At 40.4% G+C, this 15,014-nt stretch overlaps 1 protein-coding gene across 4 annotated transcripts in view; it reads right to left on the bottom strand.

Moving 5' to 3' along the window:
• NALCN (sodium leak channel, non-selective) overlaps positions 1-15,014 on the bottom strand; it is a 246,619-nt gene that overhangs the window by 98,754 nt on the left and 132,851 nt on the right. For all 4 annotated transcript variants that reach the window (XM_030036507.1, XM_030036506.2, XM_030036508.2 and 1 more), the window contains 3 exons: positions 14,315-14,482; positions 9,340-9,531; positions 2,104-2,241 (listed from right to left, as the gene is read on the bottom strand). In XM_030036507.1, the coding sequence (XP_029892367.1) occupies positions 2,104-2,241; positions 9,340-9,531; positions 14,315-14,482 (498 nt within the window). The remainder of the gene's footprint in view (positions 1-2,103; positions 2,242-9,339; positions 9,532-14,314; positions 14,483-15,014) is intronic.

Genomic DNA, 15,014 nt, shown 5'->3' with positions numbered 1-15,014 from the left:
AATGCAAACTTGTTATTTGTTTAACTTCCTCTGCTGCCTTCTCAACTAATAACAGTCCTTGCTTCCAACAGAGGTTTTGTTTTTTGAGCTTCAACTTTTCTTTGCCTTCTAATGTAAAAACTATTCATTCCTTTCCAAGGCTCTATAGTCTGCTTTGCCAAATGCCTGCAATTATCACTTCTCCATTCTAATCCTACCCCTTTTTTGGCTGGTGAAAGTAATTTCTTCATTTGACTTCACTCTTGTTATTCACTGATGGCTGTTTATTCTTAGAACTCTTCTATTTGGTTTTAGTAGCAGCCCAACCGTTTTCGTGCTCCTTTACCAATTTCACGTTATCTTCCTTCTTTAAGCTTCTTTTGCCTCCAGATGACTGTCCTACATAGCTTTTCTCTTCCAGGGTCTGAGGAGTATCTTAGAACCGAAACTAACAACTTCGCAAGGCCAAGTAATTCTGCAAAGTTGTTTTAGCAGAGTTTCTTCATCCATGTAAAATTTGCATAGGTGAATGAGAAGAAATGTGTACACACATGAAGCAAAGCAAGTACCTTGTGCTTAAATGCAAATTCCCTGTAAAAGAACTGAGGATGCTGTACTGAAAAGTGACTTGCTGCTCCTAGCAAAGTAAGTGCTTTGAATAAACAAACGGAGAAGTCCCAGATGACTCTTTCAAAACATGAAACAGAATACTAAAATTGCTCTTACAGCTAAGTTACTCCTCAATTCAGGTGTGAATTTTTAGCACAGAGGCCACCTGACACTAATTTACTTTATGGACTTGCTTAATGCTCATTGAAGAGATAAAAATGGATTCCAGTTCAGACAATGTTCTTGGCAAAGAATCAGAAAAACAGCAATAAGATTCTCTACCCAGTAACTGCTTTCAAATCCATGACTAAAACTCACTTCCCTTTTGCTTTCTATCCGCAATTTCCAAGGAGTTTTAAAGATCCCTTCAGCATTAAAAGTTGCTTTTCCAGACCCCAAGAACTCCTCTGACTCTTGTGAATAAATTACATGTCCTATATCTCTGCTAATACATACATTTGTTTGGCTTATACTTTAATATAGTTAAGCAGCTTTAAGACCATCAAATGCACTTCACTGCCATTTATAAAGTGATCAAGATTTCAATCCATATGAAGGAACCTGCTGCACCCACAATTACAGTTGGATTATTCAGTCTTTAGAAGTGAAACAGGACATACTGTAAAGTAAAAGTAGATGGAAGCTGATGGAGATTGTATAAATACAGTTAGTACCTTATCTAAGTAGACAACCGAGCAAAGAAAGACCATGGAATGAAGAAAGTGAAAATAAGAATAAATGCATGAAAAACTGCAGTGAATGCAAAATACAATATGAGAAAAAGTAGGAGTGAATTAAGGGTGTGTTAAATGGTTATTCCCTGATTGTGGTATTTTCTCTGTGTTGGTATTCAAAATAGAGTACCAAGCCCTTATTGATATAGGATATCCGAAAAGCTGATTTTTTTACCATTTTCTCTATAAAAAAAGGTAAACATCCCATTTGGAATGCATACAGAAAAAATGTTTTTTTTTTATATAATCCCCATTTCCTTACACATGCAGGAACTGCTGTATTAGTTCTCATTCTTTTACTGCTTGATATACTATATCATATATTTTCCATGCATTGATTTTGCAACATGCAACAGGAAAGCAGTGATTTCTAGTTAAGAGTTTATACCCTGAGGCTTTACGCTTCTCACTTTAATTACTGCTGCAAAGAGAATGCAATGGAAGCTGAGGAGACCATTCCTACATGATAAATTAAAGCACTTGCTTAACTCTGCAGTCATTAGAACTGTAAAGGTACAAGACAGTTAAGAATTACATTGTTAGTCTAGCAGTGTGACTTGGATCTTATGAAGAACACCACCTCACACCAGAACAAAGGCCACCACCTTATGCCACTTGGCTGAAGGGTAAATTCTATCACATCAAAGAACTGATCCTAAAGCCCTCTATGCTGAAAATGAGCATCACAATTAGTTTTAACTAGCTGAGAAAAGTAATACAGGAGCTATGAGAATAATTCAAAACAAAGAAAAGCACAGCACATTTGCAAGTGAGGACTTACCAGAGTAGCAAAAAGATGATATAGTATAAAATAAATAGCAACTACTGGTGCCCACATATGTCCTACAGCATTCAGTGTCTGATCCATGACATCCACCCATCCTTCCTGTGTGAGAATCTGAAACATTGACATGAACGCCTGCAAGAAAAAGAATTATAAACATATTAAGAATTCACAAATTACATTAATATGGTTTTACTGACACATTCCTCAATAAGCAAGTCAACTGAGCAGTACACCTATTTTGGTTTGGTTTTTAAATCTTAATAAACAAATGTATTTCAATTTTTAAAGTCAGGTGAAACACTATTCCAGAGCTAAAGGAGCAATAAATAGCTTAACCTTTGACTGAACTGTAATCTGCAGCCTGTAAACAGTCCTAGCTCCATTAGCCCATATGAAGAGCTTTTTGGTTTCCTCCAGGGCTGACAAAATAGGAGAAATATCCTGAGCATCAGAGATCATTGTTTTGAATGTTATACTGTATTGTGATCTTTTGATTATGCCTACTCTTCTGTATTACCTCTCTATAAATACATGTATAATAAAGTGTTATAATTAAATGTGACCATACGTTTATGTTATCTTAATAGCAGAAGCATTCTAGGCACCCCACAGATGAGACTAACCAATACGAGGCAAGGTCCCAGCACTTCCACTCGTTTCAGTCAGTCAGATTCTTCCCCTATACATTTTGCAAATAGCATTCTTTGTGGAACTGTTCCTGTAACATTTTCAAATCCCTTCAGACCAGGGATACATGTCAAAAATAGAGGGAATAATGGAAACGTTTCAACCAACTGTCTTTGGTGATAGGAATATATGAATCCAGGTAAGCCTAGAACCCAGATGGATGCCTTAGACCTTTGAAACCCCAACTTGAGCCTACAGCACAGACCAGAATCTACCTCAACGTGAACAATGTGTGAGCGTGACATGTCCATCATACACAGGCACTGAGGACTGTGCTCTGCCTCAGCCACAGAAGTTTGACTATGGTATGAAAGTGAAGTGTGGATCTTGATAGTCTTAAATCTCTCAGAGGCCAAACTGTTGCACAAGTTTCTTTCGCTTTTGCCTGACATCAAAAGTACTCTCTTTCCAGTCAGCAAGGATCAAAGCTGATATCTTACTGAAGTTTAATACATAACAAAAAAGTGTTAGAAACTGAAGACATTAACAATGCAGCTTCCAGATAGTAGGATTCCTCGAATTCAGAATGTTGACACAGTGATAAAGATACATTATGTCTATGCTCAGTGTGCCTGACACCCCCAGCAACAGCAGATTAACACAATAATGCACTTGGCACAAAAAGAACAGGACTCTCCTTGTCACACCCATGAAAAAACAGTACCTGGAGAGCCCCTCACATCAACTTACCCTAAGACCAAATGCAAGCTGGAAGAGCTGAAAACATGTGGATATATAAACTTATGTGCTTGAAAAACAATAAAATGGGTTCTAATTCATTTTTAAAGCTAAACTAACTGGGGGGGAGACTTCAAGTATATATTACTAAAATAAACTACAGGCAAGTACTTTGCTTGGGCTCCTTATCAAGTTGCAGAATTTTTTGAACAAAACAATGTCTTCTCTAAGTAGTTTCTCCCAATGCAAACAGGACCCTTAAGGTTACACCCACACCCTTAAGAGTGTCCACTCCAGCCTGTGATTTCTACCCTGCAGTGTAGGCCAATTTACTCTAGAGCAGACTGTTCATGCGCATGCATACAGCACTTGGTCCTGCATCTCCCCCTGGCCCTATGTGATGTCTCTATGACCATAACACATCATTAATATTTGGTGACAAGGAGCTAGTTCCAACTATCTGAAATAATAAGGACGTGGCATAGCTTGCCACACGCCGTTTCTATATAATGAAACCAAGGGTGTATGCTACACGCTTAAAATTTGAAAGGAGGGCCTGCAAGTGCAAAGCTGGCTGGGGTGGTGTAGGAGGGCTGGGTTCGGCAGGGACAATCTAATCCGGTGCATCTTGTTATGCAAGGCACTGCATAAAAGGCACTGCCTCTTTGGAGTACCCCGTTGGAGAGAACTACTGCCCTGCCTGTGCCCAGGGACTGCCTCGGAGAGCTCGCTGGAAGCTAGAATGGTGGTTAGCAACTAAGCAGTATCAGTATCTGGAGGCCAGTGCTTAAGCTCGGTGTCTGGCCCTCTTTCATTGACCACCGATGAGGATCCCAGGACTAAAGCTTTTTCTCCTCTGTCCATTATAACTGGTACATATTTTAAAGTACAAAAAGTGGATCATTGTTGTGGTTTCAGCCCAGCCGGTAACAAAGCACCAGGTGGCCGCTCGCTCACTCCCCTGCCCCGGCCACGGCCCCGGTGGGATGAAGAGGAGAAAATGTAAAGAAATGCTCGTGGGTCGAGACAAGGACAGGGAGGGATCACTCACCAAGTATGGTCATGGGCAAAAGACAGGCTAAACTTGGGGAAAAAAACCAAAATCAATTTAATTTGCTACCCATCGAACCAAAAGAAGGATAATGGGGAGTAAACCCCAACCCGAGAGCAGCTTCCCCCCCGCCCTCCCGCCTCAGCCCCACTCGCGGCTCTCTCTCCCCAGGGGAGCAGGGGCCGGGGGCCGGGGTCGGTTCCTCACCCCTCGTCTCTGCCGCTCCTTCCTCCTCGGGGGGAGGAGGACTCCGCGCTCGGCCCCTGCGCCGGCGTGGGGTCCCTCCCGCGGGCCGCGGTCCTTCAGTGCCGGGCTGCCCCGGCGCGGGCTTCCCCGGGGAGCGGCGGCCATCTCGGGGGGCACCCACCCCCTGCTCCGGCGTGGGCTCCTCTCTCCCCGGGCCGCAGGTGGGCGTCCGCTCCCCCGCTCCCCTCCGTGGGCCGGGGGGGGACAGCCTGCCGCCTGGTCTCCCCGCGGGCTGCTCCCTGCCCTCGGGATCCGCGCGGGGGTTCCTCTCGCACCCCGATCCCCCGACTCCCGGCGGGTTTCCCCTCTGGAATCTGCTCTCCCAGCGGCGGGTCCGGAGAGGCTTCCAGCAGGAGCCGGCCCTGCCGACCCTCACCCGCCACACAAACCCGAAACAATCATGTTGCCTCTAGATCATGTTCAGAGGAAGAACTGTGCATTTTTACTCTCCCGGGGGGGGTCCCAAACATTTAGCGGCTAAGGGCTTTGTAAAAAGTTTGCCTGCTGGCTCTCACAAAAAAACCCACACCAGAATCCAGCTCGGTTTCTCATTGCTGCTATGGTCTGTGGCGCTCCGAAGCAGACAGAGGCATAAACACACTGTTAGGCTAAGACCAAGGAGTTTGAGAGCTATTTTTACAGTTGCCTTTCAGAATTAAATCACACTAATCAAATTTTCAGAGACGATTAAGCCTACAAGTCCAAATCACTCACAAGAAGTGAAGCTAAGGTGTACATGGAACAGACCGAGGCATCCAAGTGAGCAATCCCACACATTCGGAGATGAAGTTCAGCTCAAGGACTTTAATTTCTACATCAGCAACTTCTTGACCCAATGTAATGTCCCAACCTTTCCTCTGAACACACAGACCCCACAGAGAACAAAGGCTAGCATAAACTGGAAGCAGCAGAGAAAACTGCTCGCAACTACCTTTCTGTAAATTCTTTCTGTCAGCTAAAATCTGTGCTGTGGCTTGTGTTAGGAGAGCCCAAACAGGAGGGCTGGAATTTGCACAGTGCCCTTTACTTTATGTTCCTGCCAGTAACGTCAGCCTTAACTCGCACGCTGCTGACCTGCGGCCCGATCCTCCTGTCGAGTTAGTGCCCCTCACAGCCACACAGGCAGACTCCTTACGCTGCGCAAAATTACAAATTCTTATTAGCGATTCCTTTCCTTACAAAAAATCGTGATGAGGGTTCTGCAAAAAAAACCACAACCCCAACAAGTGTTATCTAGCTCTGCAGAATATGCAGAGGAAGAAACACTTGGCACCGCTTCTCGGCTTCCCTTCGTGAGGGGCGGCGAAGCTAAACCAGTTGTCCATAAAGCATATAGTTATATACAATGGCCTTTCAATATAATTTAAACATTTTATTATAACATTAACGTCCAGTATCTGACAAAATGTTAATTTTAAGAAAATAAGGCTGTAAACAATGAGTACGTGCTTTGCACCCAGCAATCTCCTTCGGAGCGAGATATTTTTAGCTGAAAGGTATACTTCCCACTGTTTATTTTAAAATTAATTTGAAATGCAACTAGCTGACAGAATCAACATCTGTGAAGATGAGACAGAGATTTATGCAAATGGTGATTTTCTGAATTAATCTGTGTTATAGAAAAGACTGTCAATTTCTTTGAGTATTTATGCCCTATTACTTAATTAGCTGTTTTGATGATGGAAGTCAAACTACCTTTTTATTTATAGTGGAAGATTGGCAAAGGTTCGGTGGAATACATGAGCCAAAGTGCCAGTTCTCATACCTTGTGCAACTATTACAGAGGTGGTGCCACACAAATTACTACTTACAGTTATAATGTACTCAACTTGTAACTGCTACTTGTCCATAAAATATTATGGGCCAAATCTTAATGGCCTTATTCATGGAAGCAGTTCTACAATCAGTGGGATTACCTCTGCAAATTAAGCTAATAGGATTTAGGCCAGTGCTGTGAAATGCTTGCAACCTGTTCTGCCTGTGTAAACTTACCTTTTTCTCCTAACATAGTCATGAGTGCTCAATAACACCCTGAGAGAAGAGTAGCCATCCTGTAAAAATGTGGCAGTGGCACTGAGATTGTAACTGCACCAGAGAATTAAGACTACATTGTTTGACTTTTTTAACGGATGATACTTAGGTTGAACTAACATTTCACAACTTGAGCTTTCTCCAACCTCAAGGCTAGGAGCGAAGTCCTGGTTTTGCTGAAGAGTGGGATTTTTGCTGCTGAGATCAGCTGGGTCTGGCTTTCATCTTGTGTTGACCCATTTAAAAGAAGAGCAGTATTCCCAGCTTTGTAACTTGAGACACCGAGTAGTCAGCACATGGCCCCAAACCCCAAGAGAAACCAGGGCTTGGAAGTCAGAGACACTAACAACATGGTTTGTTTTCCGTACAGGGAATTGTAAAATTTCTTAGCAGCCATCTTACACCAATGCCTTTGAACAGGTCCCCCCAGTCCCCTTCCTTCCTCAGGGGGCCCAGCCACCCCCTGTCCTTCTCATGGCTCAATATGCGCAGCCCAAGAAGACGTGCAAAAATAGAAATGGCGGATCGGTTAAAAACAGTATAGCAAACATCTGTATTTTTATACTTAGCATTAGAGAGAAAGCCAGTCCATTTGGGAAGTTGCAATGGCCAAAAGAAGGGTGAAATTTGTAGCCATGGCAACACCGAGCTTGTGCCTACTGACTGTTGTCAGGAAATCATGTGAAAACATGCAATTTAGAGGCATTAGCGAAAGGAGGAGGTCTACTTGTTCCAAAACCCATACTGTGCCTTCTTATAAAGCACTTACAGTTTCAAAATCATTTTAGGTTTTGCCTGTTTCAGTGTAGAAAGCACTTTATTGTACAAACTCAAAATTTAGCCTCTAGTGTCACCGTCTTTGTTAGTGTGCTTCTCCTCTCTGTATTTGTAACTGAAAAGGTCCACAGCAACAGTCCTGGCCATTTTAGGTTTGCTCTTCTGTTATGTGGGCTATGCTGGACCTTATTCTCACCAACAAGGAGGGGCTGGTGGGGAATGTGAAGGTCAAGGGCAGCCTTGGCTGCAGTGACCGTGAAATGGTGGAGTTCAAGACCCTCAGGGCAGCGAGGAGGGCGCACAGCAAGCTCGCTACCCTGGACTTGAGGAGAGCAGACTTTGGCCTCTTCGGGGATCTGCTTGGTAGAGTTCCATGGGATACAGCCCTGGAGGGAAGGGGGGCCCAAGAAAGCAGGTGGTTGTGAATCTGCCTTATTTTAATTATACTACAATAATTCATTCAGGACTTTCATTGTCATTCTACATAAATGATAAAAATAATTCTAAAACAAAATTCAATGGTGATTTCAAACTTGCAGTTGGAAGTTGTTTTCAGAAATTATACATGGGGGCTGGGCTTACCACATGGTGGTAATATCACCCAGTTTAGAGATGCAGGCCTGACTTCATTAGAAAAGCTTAAGTTTTATTATATTTTTCTTGGTTTTTTTTCAACATTTAAAAAATGAATTATACTGAATTCTTAGTGATCCTACTGGCTGCTTTTCTACGCAAATTTTCCAAAATAGAAAGCATGGTGTAACATTATTCCCTGTGGGTAGGTATTTTTTGTCTTACATTTGATGGCGAACTTCCCATACATCAAGTCCAGATTGATAATTACAAAATGTTGCCGAGCCATTTTATTTGCTAAATGCATGACCCTTGAGGCTGCTTTATTCATTGTTATTTAATTGTTCCAGCCAATGCACTTTCACTAAAATAGATACATTGGATAACCAAGCTGGAATGACAGAAACAAATAAATTGTCACTGGAACAAATCCATGTACACTCAGTCTAATCCATTATTAAAGAAATGGCAGTATTTTCATTCAGAACAGTGTGCTTCAATAAATACGTTAGCTCCAATTTCCACTGATTTTCAATGTTCTGTTCTGAATTAACGCAATGCCTGTAAATATCCATTATTTATACCCCAAAGGCAAACACTTATTTTGTCAGTGCCGACAGGTTTTATAACCCTGTGTAAAACAAGCATTCCTGTACAAATCAAGAACAACCACTTTTATAATATGAAGATATAAATCATGTGTAGACACGTTTTATATAAATTTTGTGGCTAATATTCATGACTGTGCACATGAATCCTCTTTCTGTAACATGCTAGAGTACCATTAAGCCATATGCTTTGTTGTGTTATCATCAGGGTGCATATGTAAAATTTCTCTATATTCCCTCAACAGCAGAAGTAGAATACCTAACCCAAAGAAAGACAAATTTCACTACTGAAGGACTACAGGAAGGCTGTTATACCCAGAAAATACAATTCTTTTATCTACGCATATGGAGATGAACTGCTCCATGGTTCTCAGAAGGAAAGGAAGAACGCTAATATAATAACAAATATGATAGAATCATTGAATCATAGAATCATTTAGGCTGGAAAAGACCTTTAAGATCATTGAGTCCAACTGTTAACCTAACACTGCAAAGTCCACCATCAATGGTAAGAAAATGTCTTATTAATGATAAGAAAATAATAACAAGCAACGAGTAATCAATGTTTTTCATACTTGCCCGTGGAAAAGTTGTAAATCTATCCAGTTCTTCCACAAAGCAAAACATCTGTAAACTGATTGCTGACATGACGATTAAAAGGCTGGCAGTAAATACCACCAAACTCCCAAGTTTTTTTCCGGGTCCAAATATCTTATACACAAAATCCTCCAAAGCAGGAGAAATCTTTATAAGCCGAACTACTCTAAGAACCTGCAAAGAAAAAGAAAATAAAACAGCATTAATTATTTGATTATCACATTAATCAACAACTACTCACAGGATCAGAAACTTCAAGGCCAAAAAGAGACTTACAGCCTTGTAGCCCAGTAAATATCAGGTTGCCACTGCTTGTAACAGACCACAACTCGTGTGTTAGGTTACGAACACAAGCCCTAGAACCTGTCAGGTTTTGTCTGTACTTATCTTGGCCTGCCTGGAGATTTGTTTTAGCTAGCAACAGCAGTTACCCAATGACCAGGTAACTGTTAACCTACTTTGTCTTTTGCTTAGCTTTTTATGATTGTGTGGTGTAATGCTTATTGTTACGTATCTCTTTTTTTCTAATATATAGTAATAACAAGCTGTAATTTTGCATAGAATGAGCTATCCATGACCCTTTCATAAAATGGAGCATCGAGGCATACAGGCATGGGAGGTCTTGACAGCAGAGGTCTTGAGAATACAGGCATGGGAGGATACTGAAGGCCCTCAAGGCTATAATCAACTCACCAATCACAAAGAGTCATCACAGAAATGCAGTTGGGTAAAGCTGTTTTGGGCGTAACAAAGGGAACAAAGACACAGGCAAAACACGCCACAGTTAGTAAATCTGAATGTAGTGTGGAATTACAGACCAGTGAAGGTTTATAGTGTGTTACCAAACATAAGAATGGCTTCAGGCAGAGGTCAAAATACATCAGTCTAGATTTAGCAACTGAGAATCTACTGCAGTGCTAGCTAAATTGCTCCAGTTTGATTATCATCACTGTTAAAAATTCCTATTTATTCTAAATGGACAGGGTCCTGAACAGTCTTCGAAGAAAGCTCTGCTTTGAGCAGCAGGCTAGATGAGATGACTTTGAAAGGCCACTTCCAACCTAGATTTTTCTATGATTCTACGTTATTTGTTACACCAGGTTACATATTCACATAAAGAACTGCCAACTCTTCTTCCACAGGTCATCTTTCCATTTCAGTGACCCAAGGCAAAATTGCTTGGCATTGTGTACCATATAACCTAGCAAGTTTGGTAATGAACATATTTTGCTTTCTCATACTATATACAACAAGGGAAATTTGGGTGGCATTTCTCAATATCAGAGGAAACATAATTGTGTGCCACTGACATATTTCACATATTTGACACCTCTCAGTATTAGTAGTGGCAGCAGAACTGTGATCGTGTGTGGAACTCCTGACCCATTAACTGCGGTGTCTACCTTGGAAAAGCTGCTGACAGCTCTGGTTCTCCTATTTATGCCACTGATGGTGGCATAAACAGTGACATGAACATCAGTGTCAACAAGAGGCAGTGGCAGCAACAGCAGTTGCTGGAGACAACAGACAGGAGCATATGGGGCAACTGAGATTCTGCAGTTCTTACAAAGAAAAAGACTCTCTAGTCCAAGGTACAGCCTCTATTTCCACAAGAATCATATTGAAACTGAAAGGAATTACAGTGCAATTATAGGCTGACCTTATGTACAAGTCAAATACAATTACTGTGCTGTTTTTGGCAAGAAAGTAGGTTTGACAGAAGTTGTTCACAGAAGGAGTTCACTGTACCTTGTAGCTTACTAATAATGTAAACCTTTGCATTTTGCATGAAACCCATCTCCCTACCTATCTGTCAGGTACACAGAATATGCTAGTCATCTAGGCTTTACTGCCAAAGGAGAGAGAGAGAGTAAGCCAACTCAAGAGAACAATTTATTCCAAACATACCAGACCCCTTGTATGACATGGGATGAGCCTTCACTGTCCTCAGTAGTTAAAAAGGGTCCTAGATACAGAGGTTACACTAGATAGCTTAACTTTCACAACATTAGAACAAGGTGAGATAAAGTCCTTTCTTTCACATCGGTACCGTGATCACATTACATGTAATCTGAGCACCTGAAACTGGTTACCAAGACAGTGACAGACGGTGCGATGAGTGAGATTTCCAAGTACTATGAACATTAAACATGGTGCCTTCTTACTTACAGGATCTACTCGCAGTGTAAATGTTAGCTCTGTTCCCATCAATACTAGTTTCAGCACTGACCTCAGTGGGGTGAAGATTTCATGCTTGTCGGTCTTCTGAGTTGTGGTTTAGATAAACTGTATTATCTGCCTTACTTTTTGCCCCCTTCCTTTGGGGAACTTTAATTGACCTTTAAGCAAGACACTGATCTTATTGATACTACTTGTTTTTTTCATTTATTTTCATTAGGTGACAAGTTGAATCTAGCAAAAGTACACTCTAATGAACATTTATGCATTCTATGTAATTGGATTGCAACTTGTATTAAATTTAAGAGCTGTAAAAGGTGCACTATTTGGATTAAATATCAGATTATGTTAAAAACCAAATCAAAATGAAAAATACAAAAGAGGAACCACAGCTTTGCTACAAGGAATGGCTACATCTCCTAAAAGAGATGATATTTATTCAGAAAATGACTCAGCAATATTTTCCCCAAGCACAAATACAATACCACCTCTTCACTCCAGTATAGGTCAAATTCTGTTTAAATCTCTCCCTTTTATGCCGGTTCATTACAGGTCTCTGCAATAATATGCAAATTCTGTCACTTCTCCACTGATTTTGTGTTCTATAGATTATAGTCTATATGGAATGGTGCTTGCTGTAGTCTTTCACAGAAGGCTTTGCAAAGAGTTTTGAATGAATGTACAGTGAATGCAAGAGAGATAGGTGGGAGGGTGGACGATAGCCAATGTGGTGAAGACTGAATGATGTGTTGGCAAAAGGTAATGATAAAGACCAGTGAATAATGCAGACTGAAATATATGCTAAGGATGACTAGATAAGCCAAATGATATTTCTGCTTGCTATCCTGGAATGTGTCAAATAAGACTTCTGTTTTCAGTAATCTGTTTTGTTGGCTGACAAGGAACACATTAAACCTGTCATCATTAATACCTAAAGGCCTGGAAATCTGGCTAACGTCAAGATGTATCCATGTGAAAAAGACTTTTTGACCTTGGCTGATTTGAAAATGTGTTATCTAGCTTGCCCAGAAGCTTAATTGTGGGGGAATACGGTGCATACCTCCTTCACACGCTGACATCAAAGGTAAAGTATTTTCCAACCTTACCGTCATTTGCCTCTTAGGGGATTTGGATTGCAAAATACAACCCAAATCTTTCAGTGTAGCAGGTGTTTCTGCTTGTAAAATGTATGTCTCTCATATACTTTGGGAAAAAAAAAATCACATCCTGACATTTTCTGTCATAAAAGCTAGCATTTTAAAAAAAAAAAAACACCCCCACCCCCGCCCCACGAAACCAATTAAATCCATTAAAAAGAAAAGAATTATTATTTTATTATCAACATCTGGCTACATTTTAATTATACTTTCAATCCTATGAGTTAGTGATGATGTTACCCATTTAGTCCAACATGTTCATAATTTATACTTAAAATTCCTAGAAAGAAATCACGAGAGCTAAGTGGACTCTGCTGTAATAAGTATGGACCAACTATTAACTAAGTTGCTAACCATTTTAACTGAGAGCTCCCAGCTAGGTTTCTTGTGTAGTTTTGACACAAGAGTGCAATGGCACTCACAGATCATCCTTTCTTGCAGGTTAGAAATATCATGCCACATTGAATAACAACATTTTATATATTTGGACAGCAAAATCAAAGCTATAACCATCTAAAATCCTTCAAATGATACCAGGTGAAAGCAAAATAGAATTTGTCATCCTGAAAGCTTTCTTGAGCAGGTTTGTAGGACCATTTAGAAAAAATACAGGATGGCATTTGCAGAAGTCTGAAAAGGCCATCGTACTTCAACCCACGCTTGGGAAGACTGCTTGCCCCATATTGTACTCACTTGATTACAATATGTGTCACTGTAGCTAATCACATTTATTGACAAGACTCTGTCTGATGATTTATTATTTGCCTTTATTGATTATTAATTATTCACCATGCCAATCCATTGCTGAATAATGGACAGATATGAATCCTTTAACTTTTTTTTTTAGAAAATCTGTTTCTTTAGCACTGTAGAATATAATACATTATAATGAATCTCAGCGCTCTCTCCCACAACTGGAGCAACCCTAAGCACTTCAAGGAGGATGAATGGGGAATTGGTTGGGCTGGCTGACAGAGGAAGAATCAGAAGTCTGAATTAATCAGTCTTTGCCTTTCCTTCCTGCTCTTCCCCAAAGTGAAAATGTACGAAGAGCCTCAATAAACACACTCTCCCTCTAGATAAGGAATGGTTAGAGAGCTATAAAAGCAAACACTATGGTGATTCTGGAGAAATGACCTCAGAAGACCCACAATAACTGGAGCAGAGACTCTTAGTTAGGCATGTGACTGCCACAGAGATGAAGATTTGGAGAAGCAACAGCAAGTGTACTGAGGCCTCAGGGACTGAAGCTGGGAAAGTGGTGGTGGACACTACAGGAAGGTGATGCCGTAAACAGCTGTATGCAAGGTCAAGGCTTAATGAAGGACAGTGAATAAACTCATCCAGAAACTACTGAACAGTGTAGCTCAGATAAGAAATGGGAGTTACTGAAAACAGAAAGGACTCCTTCAGCAAAGTTAGAAGGAATCCTATTTCTGTAAATCCCCCCAATAAACGTAGTTAAGAAGAGACATATTTGTTATTTTAAAGATCTTCTCAAAATGAGTCAATATTGTGAGAACATCAGTAGTCTTGAGAATGGAAGTAAATGAGAGGGAAATGTTGATGGGTAATGTTTTTAATTGGTATATAGAGTAAAACGTAAAAGTAGCTGATCATACCTGAAAATATGTAAACTGGGAGTGATAGAGGTCTGGATAAATATGAAGAGTGGTTCCAATTACAAGCAGCAACTCAAACTTGTGAAGAGATGAGCTGATGTATCCCGTGAAACCCAAACACCAGATCTTCAGGAGAGCTTCCAAATCAAACAGAACTGTAAAAGCAACCTAGATGAATATATAAAACAAGAAAGATGCATTCAAAACACTAGAGTTAAATTACAAGTTTCTATGTCATGATGTCTATCAAGGTTTTGTACGGCACAAATAAAGGTCTCCATAATATTTAACAAAACCACTCATACTCTAAACAGAATAAACAAGCAGTAATAGATTTCCTCATATTGGCTCATATTCTTCCCTACAAGGTACATTTTATGAAATTTTCTGAAGTCTCAACACAGACATGTAGATTCCACAATTCCGAAAGCATGAAAAAATAAATCCATCCAGCTGACCTTTCACTTTGTATATACAAAGGAAAAAAATGATGAGATTTTTTTCCAAAATGTGAAGTAACACATATGAGCTGTCTGAAGAATTTTAAGAGATCTAAGGAACAAACCAAAGTTTAAAGGTTTCTTGTTTGAAAACTGCTACTTCAACTTTCTAAAACATCCACAGTAATATGATAACCAAAACAGGTAGAAAAGAGGTGATGGGACTTAAGCATTAGAACAAATTAAAAGAAGAGGAAATT

Source organism: Aquila chrysaetos, chromosome 14 (genome assembly GCF_900496995.4).
Source record: "Aquila chrysaetos chrysaetos chromosome 14, bAquChr1.4, whole genome shotgun sequence".
NCBI classification, from domain to species: Eukaryota; Metazoa; Chordata; class Aves; order Accipitriformes; family Accipitridae; genus Aquila; species Aquila chrysaetos.
The sequence above is the reverse complement of the archived record's forward strand: the minus strand, read 5'-3'. Positions and strand labels throughout refer to the sequence as shown.